This window comes from Scomber japonicus, chromosome 5 (assembly GCF_027409825.1).
Source record: "Scomber japonicus isolate fScoJap1 chromosome 5, fScoJap1.pri, whole genome shotgun sequence".
Taxonomy (NCBI): domain Eukaryota; kingdom Metazoa; phylum Chordata; class Actinopteri; order Scombriformes; family Scombridae; genus Scomber; species Scomber japonicus.
Window position 1 is genome coordinate 2148446 of NC_070582.1, and position 19277 is coordinate 2167722.

At 41.6% G+C, this 19277-nt stretch overlaps 1 protein-coding gene across 1 annotated transcript in view; it reads right to left on the minus strand.

Moving 5' to 3' along the window:
- ptprz1a (protein tyrosine phosphatase receptor type Z1a) overlaps nucleotides 1-19277 on the minus strand; it is a 116677-nt gene that overhangs the window by 59581 nt on the left and 37819 nt on the right. The window contains exons 9-13 of the mRNA XM_053319383.1: nucleotides 16893-16933; nucleotides 14523-16812; nucleotides 9920-10058; nucleotides 1581-1669; nucleotides 512-597 (exon numbers count right to left, since the gene is read on the minus strand). Coding sequence (XP_053175358.1) covers nucleotides 512-597; nucleotides 1581-1669; nucleotides 9920-10058; nucleotides 14523-16812; nucleotides 16893-16933 — 2645 coding nt within the window. The remainder of the gene's footprint in view (nucleotides 1-511; nucleotides 598-1580; nucleotides 1670-9919; nucleotides 10059-14522; nucleotides 16813-16892; nucleotides 16934-19277) is intronic.

Below are 19277 nucleotides of genomic sequence, written 5' to 3' on the forward strand. Positions count from 1 at the left end.
GATTATCATCATTACATGTATGCCTATAAATAAAATATATAATAAATATATGACAATAGAATAGAAATAATATTCATAAGAAGTATACCCGCAATCCCACACTGAAATTCAGGCCCTGTACAGTAAAGTACTAGTACTTCAAGTACCTCTAACTGTACTACAGTAACGTACTAGTACCTCTAACTGTACTACAGTAAAGTACTAGTACCTCTAACTGTACTACAGTAAAGTACTAGTACCTCTAACTGTACTACAGTAAAGTACTAGTACTTCAAACTGTACTTAAATACATACATTTTTCCTTCAGAACAGGAAGTGAAGTGTCACATCATCATCTCAGTTCATCATGCAGACACACACACAGTAACACAAAGTAACACACACACACAGTAACACAAAGTAACACACACACACACACACACACACACACACACACACACACACACACACACACACACACACACACACAGGTAAACATATTGTGTGTATATTGTTACACGTCTCTTCGTACCTCAAACTCTCTCTGGAAGCCGTTGCTGTCGTGAAGTTCGCCGACGTGTTTCACAAAATCCTTCACTGCAAACGCCGTCTGCTCATCTGAGAGAGATCAGCCAATCAGCAGAGAGAGAGACAACACACAGCCAATCAGCAGAGAGAGAGAGACAACACAGCCAAAATTGGGACATTTTTTGGTAAGTTGTAAGTTATTTTTAAGAAAGTCAGGATGTTTTTGGAAGTTCTGACATTTATTTAAAGTCTGTATAAAGTAAGAATAAATGTGTTCTGAGTTTGACATACCACAGAAAAGTGTGTTGTTAACCACCCTGACAAATTTAAATGATTAAAAAAATCTCCAAATATATGAAATTAGGCTTCAAAGTTTTGTAAAAATCAGCCTCTTTCTCTGCTCCCAAACGCTGAAGCCCCGCCCCCTACCAAGTGTCACCTGTCAATCAAAGTCACCACCTCTACCAGAAACATGGACGCTACGTCTGAGAGCTTTCTGCTGCTAACTCGGCTGCTAGCTCGGTGGCTAACTCAGCGGCTAGCTCGGTGGCTAACTCAGCTGCTAACTCAGCGACTAACTCAGCTAACTGGCTAACTGTAGACTGTAGTAGTAGTAGTGCTAACTCAGCTAACAGGCTAACTGTAGACTGTAGTAGTAGTAGTGTGTGCTGAATGTATTTCTACCTCTACAGCAGCAGGGGCGGGTTTATGCTAATCCTAGCTCCACAATTCAAATCTAAATGGTTGAAATGCTTTTTACATCTTTTATAGAAATATATTTATGACCTATTTAATGTGTTTAGAAGAAAATGTCTGAATTCACTTTACACAGTCTTTAAGGGTTGGTTTTAAATTGACTGTTCCAGGTTTTAAACTCAGATTAAGCTGCTGCAGGAAGTAATGTGTCAGTAAAGGACCTCACAAGTATAGAGTTGTGTGTGTGATTGTGTATGTGTGTGTATATATGTGTGTGTGTGTATATATATGTGTGTGTGTGTGTGTGTGTGTATATATATATGTATGTCTGTGTGTGTGTGTATGTATATATGTGTGTGTGTGTGTGTGTGTGTTACCAGATATCAACGCAGCAGTAGAAGGAGCAGTGATGACTCTGGGTGATGAGCTGTCGTCGATGTAGAAATGAGCCGTCTGAAAACAAGTCCTGCAGGAGAAAATATAACATAATATAATATAACATAATATAATATAATATAATATAATTAGGGCCATTAGCGTCAACGCGTTAATCGTGATTAGATTAATGTAATCCATAACGCGTGAATTTTTTTTAATCTCATTTTAATGTAGCAAGCCTTTTTGTCCCTTCTACTCCCCCGTAGACGGCTCCTCTAGCTGTAGCGCTATGCTTTGAAGTGGCCTCCTGCAGTAAACCTACCACGCTGATGGAAAGTAAGAGAGCTACTGGACTTTTGAACGGCTTGTTTAACTTTAAAACACTTCCAGACGCTTCAGTTGACAAGTCAAAAGTAAAATGCAACTTGTGTCAAACGGAGTTTAACTACCACCGGAGTACGTGGAGTTTGAGTTAGCACCTCCACGCTAAACACCCAGGTGCAGCCAAGCCAGCCTCAGCTCCACCAAAGGACCATTTTGGAGTGTGGGAGTCGCAGCAGAGCCGTGATTGATTCCCAGTTAAGACACTCTGGTAAGAAATGCTTTACATTATGGGCTTAAAACTGCCTTCAAATGGAAAATAACAGGATTTTAAACATGCAATTCAAAACGCCATTAATTGCGATTAACTATGGAAATTCTGCGATTAATCGCGATTTAAAAAATGTATCGTTTGACAGCCCTAAATATAATACAACATAATATAATATAATATACACATTTAGTGGATTTAATGAACATTTTAAAGTATATTTTTTGGGGCTTTTTGCCTTTAATGTACAGGTTAGTAGAGAGAGACAGGAAACTGGGGGCTGTAGCCTCAACACATGGGCTGGTGCTCAACCCAATGAGCTATGCTCAACCCCTTAATGAACATTTTAAACAACAAATATTTTGTTTGTGACTAAAGATGAACAATTTATTCTTAAATTCCTCTGAAAGTGTAGAAATGTACAAGACAAATACATAAATGAACCTCAATAATCTGTGTGTAAATGTAAAATAAAATAAATACAAAATGACAATCTAGTGTTTAACATAACTACAGAGGAAAGATGCATTATCAGCACACACACACACACACACACACACACACACACACACACACACACACACACACACACACACACACACACACACACACACACACACACACACACACACACACACACACACACACACACACACGGCTGGCCCAGATTTATGCAGAATACACAGAATAATAAATAATCTTCCCAAAAAACACAGAAAAAAAGATGTTGTGCTAAATCCTCGACAAGTTTTTAAACGGATGAGATCGCCTCTGATGAACCTGCGTTGTCTCGGGCCAGAAATGGGCATCACGGATTATCACACACACACACACACACACACTGAACCTGAATGAGCTCATTTCTATTTATTTGGCTTATATTTCACTTTATTTTCTATTTTCCTGCCTCTGCTTCTCTTTTAATGTGTCATATTGAAAAGTGTTCCTATTATTTTGTCCACTGCATTAAACTACCACTTCCTGTCATCAAATTGACCCCATCTGTTTCCTTCCTTCCCTCCTTCCGTCTTCTCCTTTCTCCCTCCCTCCTACCTTCCTCCCTTCCTCCTTTCTCCCTCCCTCATTTCCTTCTCTCCTCGATTCCTTCCTCTTTTCCTTTCTCCCTCCCTCCTACATTCCTTCTTTCCCCCGTCCTTCCTTCCTTCCTTTCCTTCCTCTCTTCCTTCTTTCCTTTGCTCCCTTCTTCCTCCCTCTCTTCCTTCTTTCCTTTGTTCCCTTCCTCCCTCCTTTGCTTCCTTCTTCCTCCCTCTCTTCCTTCTTTCCTTTGGTCCCTTCCTCACTCCTTTCCTCCCTTCTTCCCTCCTATCCTTCCTTCTTCCTCCCTTCCATCCTTCCTTGCTTCCTTCTTCCTCCCTTCCATCCTTCCTTCTTCCTCCCTTCCATGCTTCCTTCTTCCTCCCTTCCTTCCTTCCTTCCTTAGGAGGACAACAGGAGGGTTTATGTCCACAAAAATACCAAAACTAAAATTAGAAACATATTAACATGCTTATGAATCTTTTATTTGTCTTCATCTGTCATTTATCTCTTAATTATTAATATATTAAAATGTCAGAAAATCGTTGACAAATCATCATAATTTCCTTTAAAACTAAACAAAGATATTCTGACGTGTAATAATAATAACTACTCGTCACATTTGAGAAGCTGTTTGCAGAGTTTGTCACAATCATTTCTTAATTTTAATCAATATTCTGTCATCGTTTCGGTTCGTGTTTGATTGATTGATTAACAAGTTGTTTTTTTTAATGTAGATTTTCAGATTTATTGGCTCATTAAATATTTTACATGTGAGACTGAATCTACTTAATCTGATTTTATGGATTTAAGAAACTCAGAGAAACAGCTGCTGCTCGTTAACCTCTAACTTTTACTGATGGTGCAAACTATCTAAGTCTAAAAGTTTATGGATGAAAGACATATTTATATTCTACTATCAGTGTTTTAAAGACTGTGTAAAGTGAATTCAGACATTTTCTTCTAAACACATTAAATAGGTCATAAATGTATTTCTAAAAAAGGTGTAAAAAGCATTTCAACCATTTAGATTTGAATTGTGGAGCTAGGATTAGCATAAACCCGCCCCTGCTGCTGTAGAGGTATAAATACATTCAGCACACACTACTACTACTACAGTCTACAGTTAGCTAGTTAGCTGAGTTAGCACTACTACTACTACAGTCTACAGTTAGCCAGTTAGCTGAGTTAGCACTACTACTACTACAGTCTACAGTTAGCCAGTTAGCTGAGTTAGCACTACTACTACTACAGTCTACAGTTAGCCTGTTAGCTGAGTTAGCACTACTACTACTACAGTCTACAGTTAGCCAGTTAGCTGAGTTAGCAGCTGAGCTAGCTAGCCACCGAGTTAGCTGCCGAGTTAGCAACCGAGTTAGCCGCCGAACTAGCCGTCGAGTTAGCCGCCGAGCTAGTAGCAGAAAGCTCTCAGACGTAGCGTCCATGTTTCTGGTAGAGGTGGTGACTTTGATTGACAGGTGACACTTGGTAGGGGGCGGGTCTTCAGCGGACTCGGAGGCCACGCCCACAGCGTTTGGGAGCAGAGAAAGAGGCTGATTTTTACAAAACTTTGAAGCCTAAATTCATATATTTGGTGATTTTTTTTAATCATTCAAATTTGGCAGGGTGGTTAACAACACACTTTGCTGTGGTATGTCAAACTCAGAACACATATTTATTCTTACTTTACACGGACTTTAAATGAAGCTTTTATTTGTGTTGAACAAGGAAGAGAGGAAGAAGGAAGGAAAGTAGGGAGGAAGGAAGGACAGAGGAAAGAAGGACGGAAAGGAGGGAAGAAGGAAGGTAGGAGGGAGGGAGGAATATCAGTATATTGTAGTAAAAACACTAAATATTCAGTATATGATCAAACTAGCAGCCTGGACTCCAGTAGTGAAGCTTCCACATGAGTTTGTCTAAATCAGATGTTTCAGAAACGTATTTATCTGCACGCTAATTTGCTGCGCTTGTTGTCAACTTGTAAAAAATCGAACCATAAACTGCTTGACCTCAAAAAGCACAGCAGCAGCGTTCAAAATGAGCACCGGCTTGTCACGAAAAGGGAGTGGAAGAAAAACACCAGCAGGATTAGTGCAGTTTGGCCTCCCACTGCTCAACCTTACAAGACGCTGACACGATTCCTTCTGTCCGACATAATCAGGCGGATGTCCTTTTCTCCCCCCCTGCCCCTCCCGCCCCCCAACCCCTCCCGCTCTGCTCTGCTATCTGCACACCAGCCCCACCCGCCCCTCTTGCTCTGCTCTGCTATCTGCACACCAACCCCTCCCGCCCCCCAACCCCTCCCGCTCTGCTCTGCTCTCTGCACACCAACCCCTCCCGCTCTGCTCTGCTCTCTGCACACCAACCCCTCCCGCCCCTCCCGCTCTGCTCTGCTCTCTGCTCACCGGCGGCTCAGTGGACGCTCGCCACCGCCACCGCCGCCGTGCTGCACATACAACCTCACAACCGAGGGGTTAATCCTTCTCCCCTGCTCCTCAGATTATTACCGGCTTAGCTACTGCTCAATCTTGGAGATACAACAACGAGCAGAGGTTGCAAAAAAAACAAAAAAACAAGAACAATATGTTGAGTCTCCAGCTCGGCAGATGAGAAATGTACAATCTGTGAAAAATAAGACTAGATGTGTTTACACTGCGTTTGACAGCGAGTCCTTGATCGGATTTCAGAAGTTGGTTATTTCACGGTCTGAGTGGGAAGCAGGGTCTCTCTCTCTCTCTCTCTACCCCCCCCCCATCTCTCTCTGTCTCGCTCTCTTTGTCTCTCTCTCTGTCTCTCTCTCTCTCCGTCTCTCTCTCCCTCCCTCTCTCTGTCTCTCTCCCTCTCTCTCTCTCTTTCTCTGTCTCTCTCTCCTTCTCGCTCTCTCTCTGTGTCTCTCTCTCTCTGTCTCTCCCTCCCTCTCTCTGTCTCTCTCCTTCTCTCTCTCTCTCTGTGTCTCTCTCGCTCTCTCTTTCTCTCTCTCTCTCTAACAAAAGGAGGAAAGAAAGTTTTGGGTGTATGCTCTGAGCTCTGAATAGGCATGAAAAACAACAACTTTTAAATGTATTCTCTTTATTTTTATTTATTCTCTAAGAAACTTTTGTTCTCTCCAAATCCATCTCAATAAAAACCAAAACAGCATCTCTCAAGGTTTCTTTTTCATTATTATGAATACCATTCAGAGAGCCTATCACTGATCTGCGGCTACCTGGAAATATGCATTTTTTAAAATATATTTATATATCAGGTTGATTTGTGTATATTTGAAAATCCTTGAGCAAAGTTTTTTGAGGGAATTAAAAAACACTCGGCGAGCGACGGCAAATGAAAAGCTTCATTCACTCTGCTGGAAGCCACATTAACGGCACAACACAGGAGGCATTGTTTGTGAAGGGGCTGTTGGTGAGCAAATAGACACACACACACACACACACACACACACACACACACACACACACACACACACACACACACACACACACACACACACCTAAAACTGCCCTTCAACCCCATCATATCTCATATAATTTGGGGAGCAGAAGACTCTCATATTTGTCTGGGAAGCTTAATCTCCTCGAACATGAGCTCAATCTTGATCTTACATTGTGCTGAGTGTTTTTATTTATATGTGTGTGTGTGTGTGTGTGTGTGTGTGTGTGTGTGTGTGTGTGTGTGTGTGTGTGTGTTTGCAATGTATTCACACCTATACACAAAGAAATCAATGACAAAAACTAGAACGCTGCTGATTGTGACTTCATTGAGGAGATGAAGGCTAAATGTGTCAAATCATTTTTGGTGGCTATTAAATTTATTTTTATGAAAAAAAAAGAAAGAAAAAAAAAAAACCCAACAAAATCCATCTGCAGTATCTGTCTGACACTTCACCAGAAAAGACATGATTTATATATAATTTATACGATAAGTAAGCATTTGGTGAATTAGAGTTCTGTAAAAATGAAAAATGCTCTGAAGTATGACAGAACTACACAAATATAAAATAAAGTATAAAAGAAAACAACCAACACAAACACATCTGAATTAAAGATGTGCTCGTGCTGCTGTACAGTATCTACAATATGTGGCGTCTCTACTTATAAGAACGATGTTTACAGATAAATCTTTACACACTCTTTTCACCAGAGATTGATCTCTTAACCCTGCTGCTCAGCTTTCAGACATATTCCTATTATTCTCTTCTACAATCCTATTATGGAGTCTCTACACCATTAAAGTGTGTCTGTTTACTTCACTGAGAAACAAGATGGGTAAATAATGTCATGTATGCAAGAAAAAAAGAAAAGAAAAGTGTTTGTATTTTACTCTGCAGTTTAAAGTGTAAACAGACAGAAGGGCAGATGGAGAGTTGTGACAGGGCCACATACAGTCCCACTGGATCTCCGAATCCGAACCATTACATATATAACTTAATAAATAACATATAACATATATAATATATAATGTAACTTTACTATAATAAACCATCTTTTTACAAATCAGGTGAGCAGCCTGAGATGTCTTAAGAAAATTAGTGTAATTTCAATATTATGTCTCACGTCTTTTACAGATTATTTTGCACAGAAACTACTGATTGACAACATTTTGCACAATATTCAATATAAGAATCTTTTAAATATGAACACAATGTGAAATCATTATATTCTGCCCAGGGTGGGAAATAAACCTCTGAAACAGCAGAAAAATTTGAATCACTTTTCTGAAATTGTCGTACTTTGCAAACTTATCCAGTGGACCACATTGGACCCCCTCTGTGGGCCTGTTCTGGCCAGCGGGTCATATGTTTGACTCCAATGCTCTAAAGGTCTGCAGCAGGAATTGAACTATGGATGTTGTGGTGTCTGTATTTCGGTACTTGTCTCAACCCAGCAGCATCCAGGCCTGAAAAGTGAAGCCACTGCAGAAGTGCCGAAAACTGCAGTTCCTCAAATGGCCACTTGGGGGCCGGCTCCTCATGCTCCTCCATGTTAAAATGCAGCTTTACCGCAGAAACATGGTAATAATGGTTTTGGTCTCAGTGGCTAATTTCTACGTTCATGACAGCTGTACAGGGAAATAAATATTAAATCTTACTCACCCATTCAAAGTTAGTTAAGACTTAAAGTTTTGCATAATTAAGGGCGTGGCCACTTTGAGTGACAGGTAAGTTGCTACCATGGTGACGTAACACTAGATTCAGGGAGTAAATGTGTAACCGTCACTATTACAGTGTATTTCAGTTCATGAAAGTTAATTTTTAACATTTCGTTTGCCTCAAAAAAATCCTGTTCAGCGTTTGGTTGAACTCAAGGAGCCTTTAAGGAGTCAACTGGTCAGTTTTAATGGTTTTAAGCTTCTTTTTTTTTTCACTAGAAGAGATTAGCATTATCGCAGTCAACCATAGACCGTAAATGCATCGTGCTTACCAAGCTGTTAGGGAATTTTCCGTATTTAGGGTCAAGCATGGGCCTTGAGGTCACAGTAAACGCCACAGAGAGACGTACTGTTTACCCCCTGAGACAGTGAAGGCAGCTGTCTGTGGTGTTTTTGGGGGAAGCAAGAGTCATAACGGTGACGCTCAGAGGATATGACTGTCTGACTCCCTAAACACACAGATGGGTGACTGTGTTTCTTTGTTTGTAGAATAACGAACAAACAGTCTAATTTATTACTGTGGCGTCATTGAGTATGACCATTTATGGGCATATAGAGTATTTGTGGTTCTCTCTGTGAAGGCTTAAAGACGATCCACAGAGGACAGTCTCCTCACATCTGTGCGTCATTATGCATCAGACGGTGTATTGGTAATACTTTGGTTCTTCTTGGCCAAACTTCAATAATCATTTCCAGTGTAAGACCTCCTGAGCACTTCCTCCACCGATGACGTTAACCAAATTCTCCATAATACAAGCCTGTAGCTAGCTCATCCAAATATGGTCACTTCTGGGTCCAAAGTTCCAAGATGGTGACAGTAAAGATGCAAACTCGTGGCCTCAAACTAACAGGTGACGCCACGGTGGCTACATCCATCTTTTTTCTTTTTTTACAGCTGATGGTTTTGGCCTGTTAGCTACTGACTAAAATGAAGGAGCACAATTTGATGAAAGTTGTGTGAATGTGATTTGATAATCAGACGTACAGGCGGGTGCAGGTGCGTCAGACCGGCTGAAGGGAGCAGGTGTTCAGACCACCATCAGCACCATACATGACAAAAAGCAGCCTCCTTATTTATGTGGATGAAGTCAGTGTGATTAAACCATTGAGAGTCTCAACTTTTGCTGCAACGCATCATCATCCGGTAAGTCGCTGCATTGTCAGAAGAATTGTGAAATCCTGACTATTACAAACCGCAGATAAACCTTTAAACACAATCTGTGAGGCAAACTGGACTTCCTGGATTGTATTTTATCAGTGAGGCATCTTATCTCCTGTTTTCTTGCAAAGATAACTCACACATGTGCACCATAGGGTTTTCCTTTGGGGTACAGACATGAGTTGTACTAACAGATCTTAGTTTATGGTTAATCCACAATAGTGTTGATCATATTATTCAGATTTTTAATGTTCATCTCACAGAATGGGTCTTTTGGATGGCAACATGTTCAGCAGTTTTTCAGGATGATAATAAATCAGAGCTGTGTTCCTGTCAGCTTGTGGTGGACGTCTGCTGCCCTCTAGTGGCCAAAACAATCTTAACAAACACACAGCATTGTTACAGACCTCCAGTAGATGAGGATGCTGATGAGGATGATCAAGCCGAAGATGGTGAGCGTGGAGATGACGACCAGAGGAACCACGGCTTTCCTCTCTCTATCCCTGATCGAGCCGACCCTCGATTCGTGGCTGCTGTTACTGGCATCTGGACGGAGATAATAGAAGAATAATTAAACCGGCAGCAGAGTGAAAGAGGAGAAATAAGAGCCGTCACCTGTTGTACACCGGAGCTGTTACAGAGGAAAAGCTGCTCTGGTTGCAGGAATCTAATTATAGGGGAAAATATGAAACTATGAATGTTAATTAGTTATGTTTCTTTTGTTTCTTAATGAGGTTGTTTGAATTCCAGTAGCAGAATCAGACTCAGCATCATATTAATAGTTTCCTTCTCTCTTATCTATTGCTTTTTTATTTTCTGGGCTTCAAGAGCATTTAGAAAGTGTTCATAATTATAATCTAATTGAGTAGTAGCTGAGGACTCTTGATGGATTACACGCGCATATTTTGTACTGATAGAAATTATGGGGAACCATCAATATAAATTGTAATAAAGTGGATAAGAATGTGCAACCTTGTCTGATTAAGAGAGGGAAGTCTACGGAGATATTATATTAAAATTTGGTGGTTTCAGATCAACAGCTTCTTTATAAAAATGACGAAAAGTCCTGGATCAAACATCTACAAGTTGTTTTTGATAACTTCAATCAGCACATGAAGATTCAGTCTTGCTATTTTTTTAAAAATCTGAAATACTGCTTGTTTTATTTTCTTTGTTTCCATTCATGTCTCCAAACTTCATTCCCATCTCCGTGAAATCTGATTTATATACGACTAAAGAAAAATATGCTTGAAAGGAAACATGATGCTGACTGAATTAGAGCTACTGTCAAAATACTGAGAAGACGTTGCAATAATGTTGATACTGAACATATCAGTAAAATAATTGCTGGTAGCGACTAATAAACCTTTTTATGGTCGTCTTTAGAATCATATAAATGACACAATGTGGTTGAGATTAAGGCGTTTAAGCTAAAGATGGTGTTCTTGATGTAATACGGGGAAAAAAAGTCTGCAGTGACTTGAAACACGAGACACGGCATGTTCATTAAACAGAAGTCTTTCACTATCTTTAACCTGAGTGCATTTGTTGCCTGAACCTAAAAACACACACAGGACTCAAGATGTGAACGTTGGTCTCTGGTGTCAAAGTTCTGCATTCTGTACATCCACCATCCAACCCAATTACCTTCACTCACATTCAGCGAGCTATATAAATGTTTTGCTTCGTTCATTCATTGTGCAGTGATTAAATATGTCAACGTAATTAGGGAACAAATTAGTAGAATATAAACTGAATTTCTATGAGACGCGGGTTTTGTGATGGTCCTGGCAAAAGGACGGCCATAAAAAAAGACTCATCTAACCCACTGAAGCTCATTCCTGCCTCCAGAGCAGCTTGGCCTCTTTGAACTGTTTACAAAGCTAAAACATCCCCAGCATCCTCAGATCTTTAATATCTACTTCAGAGATAAAACATGAACTGTGTTATCAACCCGGGCTTTGAAACACGATGTACCATCATTCACATTCACCCACACCTACTGCACAAACACTAAAACTCAAACCACTTCAAAGAAACACAAAGGCTCATAATCAAAAGTCCATCACAGATCAAGCGAGAACACATTCATCAAACTCAATTAAGCAGCATAATTGTAACTGTGAATAACGGGAAATGAAAACCTAGCAGCTGAACCTGATCTCACTGAGAAGCTGCTGCTGAATCCTCCCTTTGTCCTCCGATAACCAGTAAGCAAAACACTAGTGTGGATTAACCTTGACTGTGTGGCTGTTTGTCAGAACTTACCTCATCTGCACACACTGATTAGTTCAGCAGTGAATGGCTCGGTCATACCTGTTGACTAGTTCATAAGGAGTCTGTTGTGAAGTAAAACCCATTCATTTAACCATCCATCAGACTGATCTTTGTCTGCTTTTTCAAACAAAACAAAAAAAAGCCCAGACACACTGGTGGTGATGAAAGAATGGGCAAAGGGAAAGAAAAAGGCCCGGACAGAAGATGGAAAGTGTTATTGGTTTCAGTGTAAAGACTGAAGGAACAAAGTGACTCGAAGAAGGAATGGATGAGAATTAAAAGCAAGAAACTTCTACTCAGAGTTCACATTGAAAAGATTTATAAACTACATGATGAAGATGGAGTTCTGCTACTGTTACAGGCATATAGTCTGTCTGCAAGTCAGGGATACTGAAATGGGGAAAAACTCGGGCAGGTAGGATTTTATAGCAGTGCATTGATTTTGTGCATGTTTCAGCCCATTAACTTCTCATTTATCACCTGTTTTTAGACCTTCCCTATCATCCAGGGAGTGGTTTTAGTTCATTTTTAACAGAATCAGCCTACAGAGATTTGAAAGTTTTCAGATTTCAATTCCAAACTTCACCTGAGCTCACCGAAAAGTAAAATTGGATATACCACAAACACATAATTTACGGCTGAAAGCGATGGATCATATATGTGGTTGTACTGTATGCATTGGTTCTACACGCAAGATTATTAAGTGGCATGATGGGATCTATTATGAAATGTCTTTTATAAATGACATTAATTCAGTAGTGGCAGATATCTTGAGGTTAAAGGTCTTCAGTGTCTGAAGAGATAAAATTGAATCAGTTGGTCGATACCAGAAAGTTCATTTTTTGATAGAAATGAACTAAAACCAGTGGTGGAAGAAGGACAGATCCTTTAAGTACCAATACAGCAATGTAAAAATACTCTATTACAAGTAAAAGTGTTTTTTTTTCCTTTGTAATTTGTTCTTTTACTTTATTTTGTCCTTGATCGACACTTGATCTGTCTGATTATCATCTTTTCAACCAACCCTGAAGCACTTTGAACTACATTAACTTGTATGAAAGGTGCTTATATAAATAAAGTTATGATTAATTGTGATTGGATGTAAAAATTCTATTAAACTAAACTAAAGTACTTCAGTATTATGAGCTTGATGTAAGTAAAGGTATTGCAGTAGAAGTGGTGGCTTGTTTGAGACTGTGTGGTTAAAGTTGGTTCTGAAGAGCTTTGCTGCACTCTGGTGGCCGTCACTGGTAACACGCGGCAGGAGAAGCTTTCCGTGTTTGACATTGAGTTTGTAAAATTAATTTGTCACAACTGCCACAACAACAGAAAGCTTTAACAATATTGGACAATGAAATAGAAAAATGTTGCTAGTTTGTTATATAGAGCGGCTTTTCATAAAATACCTTTAAAACATTTTTTGTGCGTCTAAGATGAAATGTTAACTCTTTCTTTCATCTGTGGTTTAAAATCTCTGGTGCTATATGTAGTCTATGTACTATACACCAGTATCCAGACATAAAATTAATCAAGCATTTTCAAGCTTGAGAAGTAAATGTAAAAAATCAGAGTTCAGTGTTTTCGGAAATTGACTGAAAGTTAGGATTTTCGGAGTTGGATATTCAGCGTTACCCAACACCCAGGACCCAAAGGAATGAATCTTGGGTATTAAAAAGGAAATTCCCATTCCCTTTGCAGAGCTGCATCTGTTAGTTATATTGTTATATTATGTTATGTTATATATATTTATATATTTAAGTTATATTGCGCTTATAAGTGTATTTAGTAAATGTGGATTACTGGTAAAAGGCCTTTTATTGTGCAATACATTCAAAATTTAATATATCTGATCCCTAATGGAACTAGTTTTGTATAATATGGGATCATTTTCTGAACTTTGAATTTATCATATCTACACTCATTTGAATAAGAGTAACATAAGTATAAGACTGTCGATCTAGGTTATTTTATGTTATTTTTAATCATATGTAATTATATGATGCATTTGTGCTTAGTTAATTTTTTCTTTTTGTATTTTTCCTTTTGTAAGTGTACATTTGTTTTTCGGTTTTGATGCTGTACTTGAGTGCTCTGTGGTTTTCATGGATCATATTGATCTATACTGATATAAGAGTAAGGAAAATGATATCTATAAAAAATAAGACAAATAAATAAAATTCAATAAATGGTGTAAAATGTTTCTAAAATCCTGCCATGATGCCCTATAATGTCTTATTTTCTCCTGACCCAAAGATATTCAGTTAACTGTCATAAAGGAAGAAAGAATCCAGAAAATATTCACATTCGAGACATTGGTATGAAAAATGACTCGACTGACTGACAGCTCTAATATTACTTCTTGTTACTGGTGAAGAGTCCCTTTCTTTATGTAAAGATGCATTCAGTGTAATTTTGTTTGGATACACTCCAGCCCTTGACAACCCTGAATAAAATAAGTGCTTTAGAAGATGAATGGCACTAAAATGAAACCTAATCGAGTCTCAAATGACGATGAAAGTAGCGATGATGAGATCCTGTTGGTGACGACTTACGTTGCATGCATGAATTTTCTCTTTTTCTCTTTCACAGACACAAATATGAATAAAATGAGATGTGGTTTTGCAGGCACACAGATGGTGGATTAGTCATCTTTTGGATGTCCAGAGCTCTTCCTGATCCTGATGGCATTTTGTGTGATGCAGTGTTTTTCCCCCACACGGACGGCTTTTTTACCTGCGACTGGCTCTTCTTCCTCCGACTCTCTTTCTGTTCGCTCTGAGATACTGAAGTCAGACGACGTCTCGTTGTCGTACAGGCTATCACCCTGACCTGAGCCGCTCTCCTCCTCCCCGCCCAGCGACCAGGGTGAAGCCGAGGCTACCGTAGGTATGGTTGGAGCTGCGGGGCCTGCTACGTCTGATGCGATGCCGCTGCCGCTCTCGTTTTCAAAATAAAACGCTGAGGAACGTTCTTCCAAATCATCTGGTGTCTGACCGGATGCCGAAGTCGTAGTCGAGGGAATGGTGCTACTGACTTTAGTCGAATAAGGGAGCCCGCTTTCCCCAGAGGCCGAGCTTTGAACCCTGTCCCACTCCTGATCTAAACCCTCCTGGGAGTCAGGAAACAGGGCCGAGCTGGAGGCACCACTGCTAATGTCTAACACCTGCATTTCTGTGGTAGGGGTGAAGGTGGAGGTTGTGGTTGTGGGTGAGGAAGGGAGGGTAGAGTCCCCGTCTGATGCAGAGAACCAGGGATCACTGACGCCAGACGTGGTGGCTGCAACAGAAACGGGTAGGTCACTATGGGTGGCTTGGAGAAAATGGGAGTGTGGAGAGGACGATGAAGGAGAGATAGCGCTATGGGAGAGTAAAGGCTGGTCTAAGGACAGACCACCAGAACCCGCCACCGATAGAGAACTCAGCAGGTCGTCTATACCAACACCAGAGGCTGAAGGGAAGCCCACACTAGAGTAAAGATCTAAGCTAGCAGAGTCCCAAGCAGAAGACGGCAGGCTGACATGAGGCGAGGCATGCAACCAGGATGAGGATTGCGACGGCTCCAGAGAACAGCCGCACATGGCTTCGACATCGCTAGCAAGTGAAAACCCATCACTGCTGACCTCTGGCAGAAAAGAGTCTACTGAGCTTCCCGTGGCATACCGCGAGTCCTCAAACCCAGCCGAGAAAGATCGGGATAAGCCCGGAGTTACGCCAGAAAGCGCAAAGTCACTAGAGAGGAGAACCGAAGGCTGGAGGGTGGGGCTGAGAGACAGGGAGACTGAGAGTGACGTATCCCAGGGGGATTCAGAGGCCTCAGCGGTGCCAGATGGATCTGGCAACATTTGGAGTGGAGGGGTATCACTAAACACTGAGGTGTCACCTGAAGAGGACGACGAAGACCAAGACCCAGACACTAAATCACCATCGTTATCATTATCATCAAACCCGACACCAGGGAGGACGGGGTCAGTCTCCCAACCAGACAGGGGTTGCAAGGGGTGAGGGAGGTGAGGCAGGGTGGAGGCAGAGAGCGTGGGGGTTAGAGGAGAAGCTGGGTCTTTGCTAGGTGCGATAGCGGCATGCTGGGAGCCTGAGGCAGAGGCGGACAACACAGGCCAAGATGAGAAGGGAAGGTCATGCAGGCAGGTGGAGGGGGCAGCGCCGGGGTCCGCGGTGTCACACAGAGGGGAGGAGGAGGGAGAGGGAGGGAGGACAGAGGAGCGCTCACCCTTAGACAGCGGCTGCCTGGTCTGCAAGAGAACGCCACTTAACCGGACAGAGGGCTTGGTAGATGAAAAATCAGGCACGCTGGGAGTCGTCGGCCGCTGTGTCCCCAGTGAGGAGGAAGGCTGGGGAGGCGAGGAGGTTTCTGCCTGGACCTCTGGAAGACCTCCAGGTGCGGCGGATACACCTCCATCAGTGGTGGCGTCTTCGTCTACGGCACGCGCCAAGCCTCGGTTGACCTCGGCCTGGATGACGTACGATGAAGATGTGGAGCTGGGACTAGACACTGTCGTGGTCGTGGAGCTGCTGTGTGAAGAAATACTTTTACCACCTTTTGTCTTTGTACTGGTGAATGTGGGAGCAGTGGTACTAACATCAGCTTTGGCTTTTTCAGAGGAGTGTTTTGGGATGTCACCGAAAACACTATTTGTCTTTGAGTCTACGTAGAAAGGAGGGATGGAGGTGGAGACGGTTGTTGAGGTGGGAGCGTTGCCACTGAAGTCTGAACCTCCTCTGATCTCTGGCGGCAGGGAGACCTCTGCTGGCTCGGTGGAGGTACTGCGCTGTGCCGTTGTCTCAGAGGGGTTCAACACTTCAAACTGAGTAGATCTGACTGGTGGAGCCGGATCAGTGCTGGTTCTCCTCCAACCTGGCTCCGCTGTCGTGGTTCTGACGCTGGGTATGGGTATAAGAAAGGATCCGACAGTCGTGGTCCTCTGTGAGTTTGTAGGAATCCAGGCCAGACTATAATCCTCAGTTTGGGCCGGTTCATTCCAGGACAGATCGGGTTCGTAAGTGTCCTGTTGGTGAGAGACGGTGGTTACATTTACTGCAAAGTTTAAAACAGCAACTATAGACTGATGTGTGGTTTTGTTCTTACCTCATCATCAAATTCATCTGAATCTGGATCCATTGTATTGTCTGGAAAAAAAGCAGATACACGACATGAGTCAGAACAAGAAGAACTACAATAACTTAATACACAGTTTAACTTTTGCCTAATTTGATTTTTAAATTCAGTTGTATTTATATTGGTGTTATAACTTCCTGAGGTTGAAAATGTGCAAAAACAAAACCAAAAACAACGCAGAGACGTGACAAAGGGGTAAAACAAATGGAAAACAGTGTGATGAGAACACCACGGAGAGGAAAAGGTGAACGCTGGGACTCTTCTGGATGTTTCAGTAAAATAATAAAACATAATCTCTCTGTTCAGTTTTGTTGCTTTAAACCTGGAGGAGCAGAACTTTTGGACACCTGTAGATAGATGTGGGAGTTCTTTTGTTCCACTGTTGCTTTAAACCTAAATAACTGTTTAAAAGAAAAGATGAAACCTGAATGTGAATGTGTTGTTCCTAGTATCCTAGATTCCTAGTGTCCTAGTATCCCTTGCACAGACTGGTGAATGTGAGTGTGTTGTTCCTAGTATCCTAGCATCCTAGTATCCTAGTATCCCTTACACAGACTGGTGAATGTGAGTGTGTTGTTCCTTGTATCCTAGCATCCTAGTATCCTAGTATCCCTTACACAGACTGGTGAATGTGAGTGTGTTGTTCCTTGTATCCTAGCATCCTAGTATCCTAGCATCCTAGTATCCTAATATCATAGCATCCTAGTATCCTAGTATCCCTTACACAGACTGGTGAATGTGAGTGTGTTGTTCCTTGTATCCTAGCATCCTAGTATCCTAGTATCATAGCATCCTAGTATCATAGCATCCTTTACACAGACTGGTGAATGTGAATGTGTTGTTCCTACTATCCTAGTATCCTAGTATCCTAGCATCCTAGTATCCTAATATCATAGCATCCTAGTATCCTAGCATCCTAGCATCCTAGTATCCTAGTATCCCTTACACAGACTGGTGAATGTGAATGTGTTGTTCCTAGTATCCTAGTATCCTAGTATCCTAGCATCCTAGTATCCTAGTATCCTAGTATCCTAGTATCCCTTACACAGACCGGTGAATGTGAGTGTGTTTGTCTTCGTGGATGTGAACTTGTGAGACGACAGCAGGAGAAGATGGAAAAGAGGGAAATGTTGAACACACCACTTCAGGCAGTTATGTTGGCTTTATGACAAACACAAAACCAAAATGGTGGCAGACACTAGCATGCAACATATCAGGTGCTTTCAGGGTTACATGCATGGACCCCCCCTCCCCCTCCCCCTCCTCCTCAACACACACAGCAAACACAGACAACCTTGAACAAGCATTTGCAATTAATGGCTTTTCTTCCTCCAGACGAGCAGAGCATTTAAACTTCCATCTTCTTTCCTCTGATTGTCTAAACCAGGGATGTCAAACATGAGGCCTGTGGACCAGAACCGGGCCGCCGAGGAGTCAAATACGGCCCACTTTCCTTCCTTCCATCTGTCCTATCTATCTATCTATCTATCTATCTATCTATCTATATTTCTTCCTTCCATCTGTCCTTCCTTCCTTTCTCCTTTCTTGCTTCCTTACTTCCATCTTCCCTTCCTGTCTTCTCTTCCTTCCTTCCATCTGTCCTTCCTTTCTTACTTCCATCTTTCCTTCCTGTCTTCCATCTGTCCGTCTATCCTTCCTGTCTTCTCTTCCTTCCATCCTTCCTTCCTTCCTTACTTCCATCTTCCCTTCCTGTCTTCTCTTCCTTCCTTCCTTCCTTACTTCCATCTTCCCTTCCTGTCTTCTCTTCCTTCCTTCCTTCCATCTGTCCTTCCTTCCTTCCTTCCTTCCTTCCATCTGTCCGTCTATCCTTCCTTTCTTCCTTCCTTCCTTCCTTCCTTCTACTGGTCTGGCCCACATAAGATGAAATTTGGCTGTTTGTTGTTCTTGAATGAAGATGAGTTTGACTCACACACTCACACACACACACACACACACACACACACAGCACACAGCGAGCATGTGGGGGGGTAGGGTTGGGGTTGGGGGGGGGGGGGGGCAGGTGTGGCTCTTACCTGTCTGAGGCTAAGTGACACATCATGGAGACCAGATCAAACTGGTTTGTGAGCATGTGATGAGGTTTTACAAGTTTAATGAAGCGAGACGCGAGAGACGGACAACCAACTTTAACTTGTGATGAAATGTTTGAATAACAGAAACGAAGACAGGAAGAAAGCCTCATAATCAGCTGATCAACAGGAAGTTAAGAGCTTATAATTTTATATAATGAATTATTATTATCATCTAAATATCCATTGGTTAAAAAATGTGTAATGTTGCTTTTCTGATTATATCATTACTTATTAAAGGTAAAATGCATCTAATCATTTTAACATT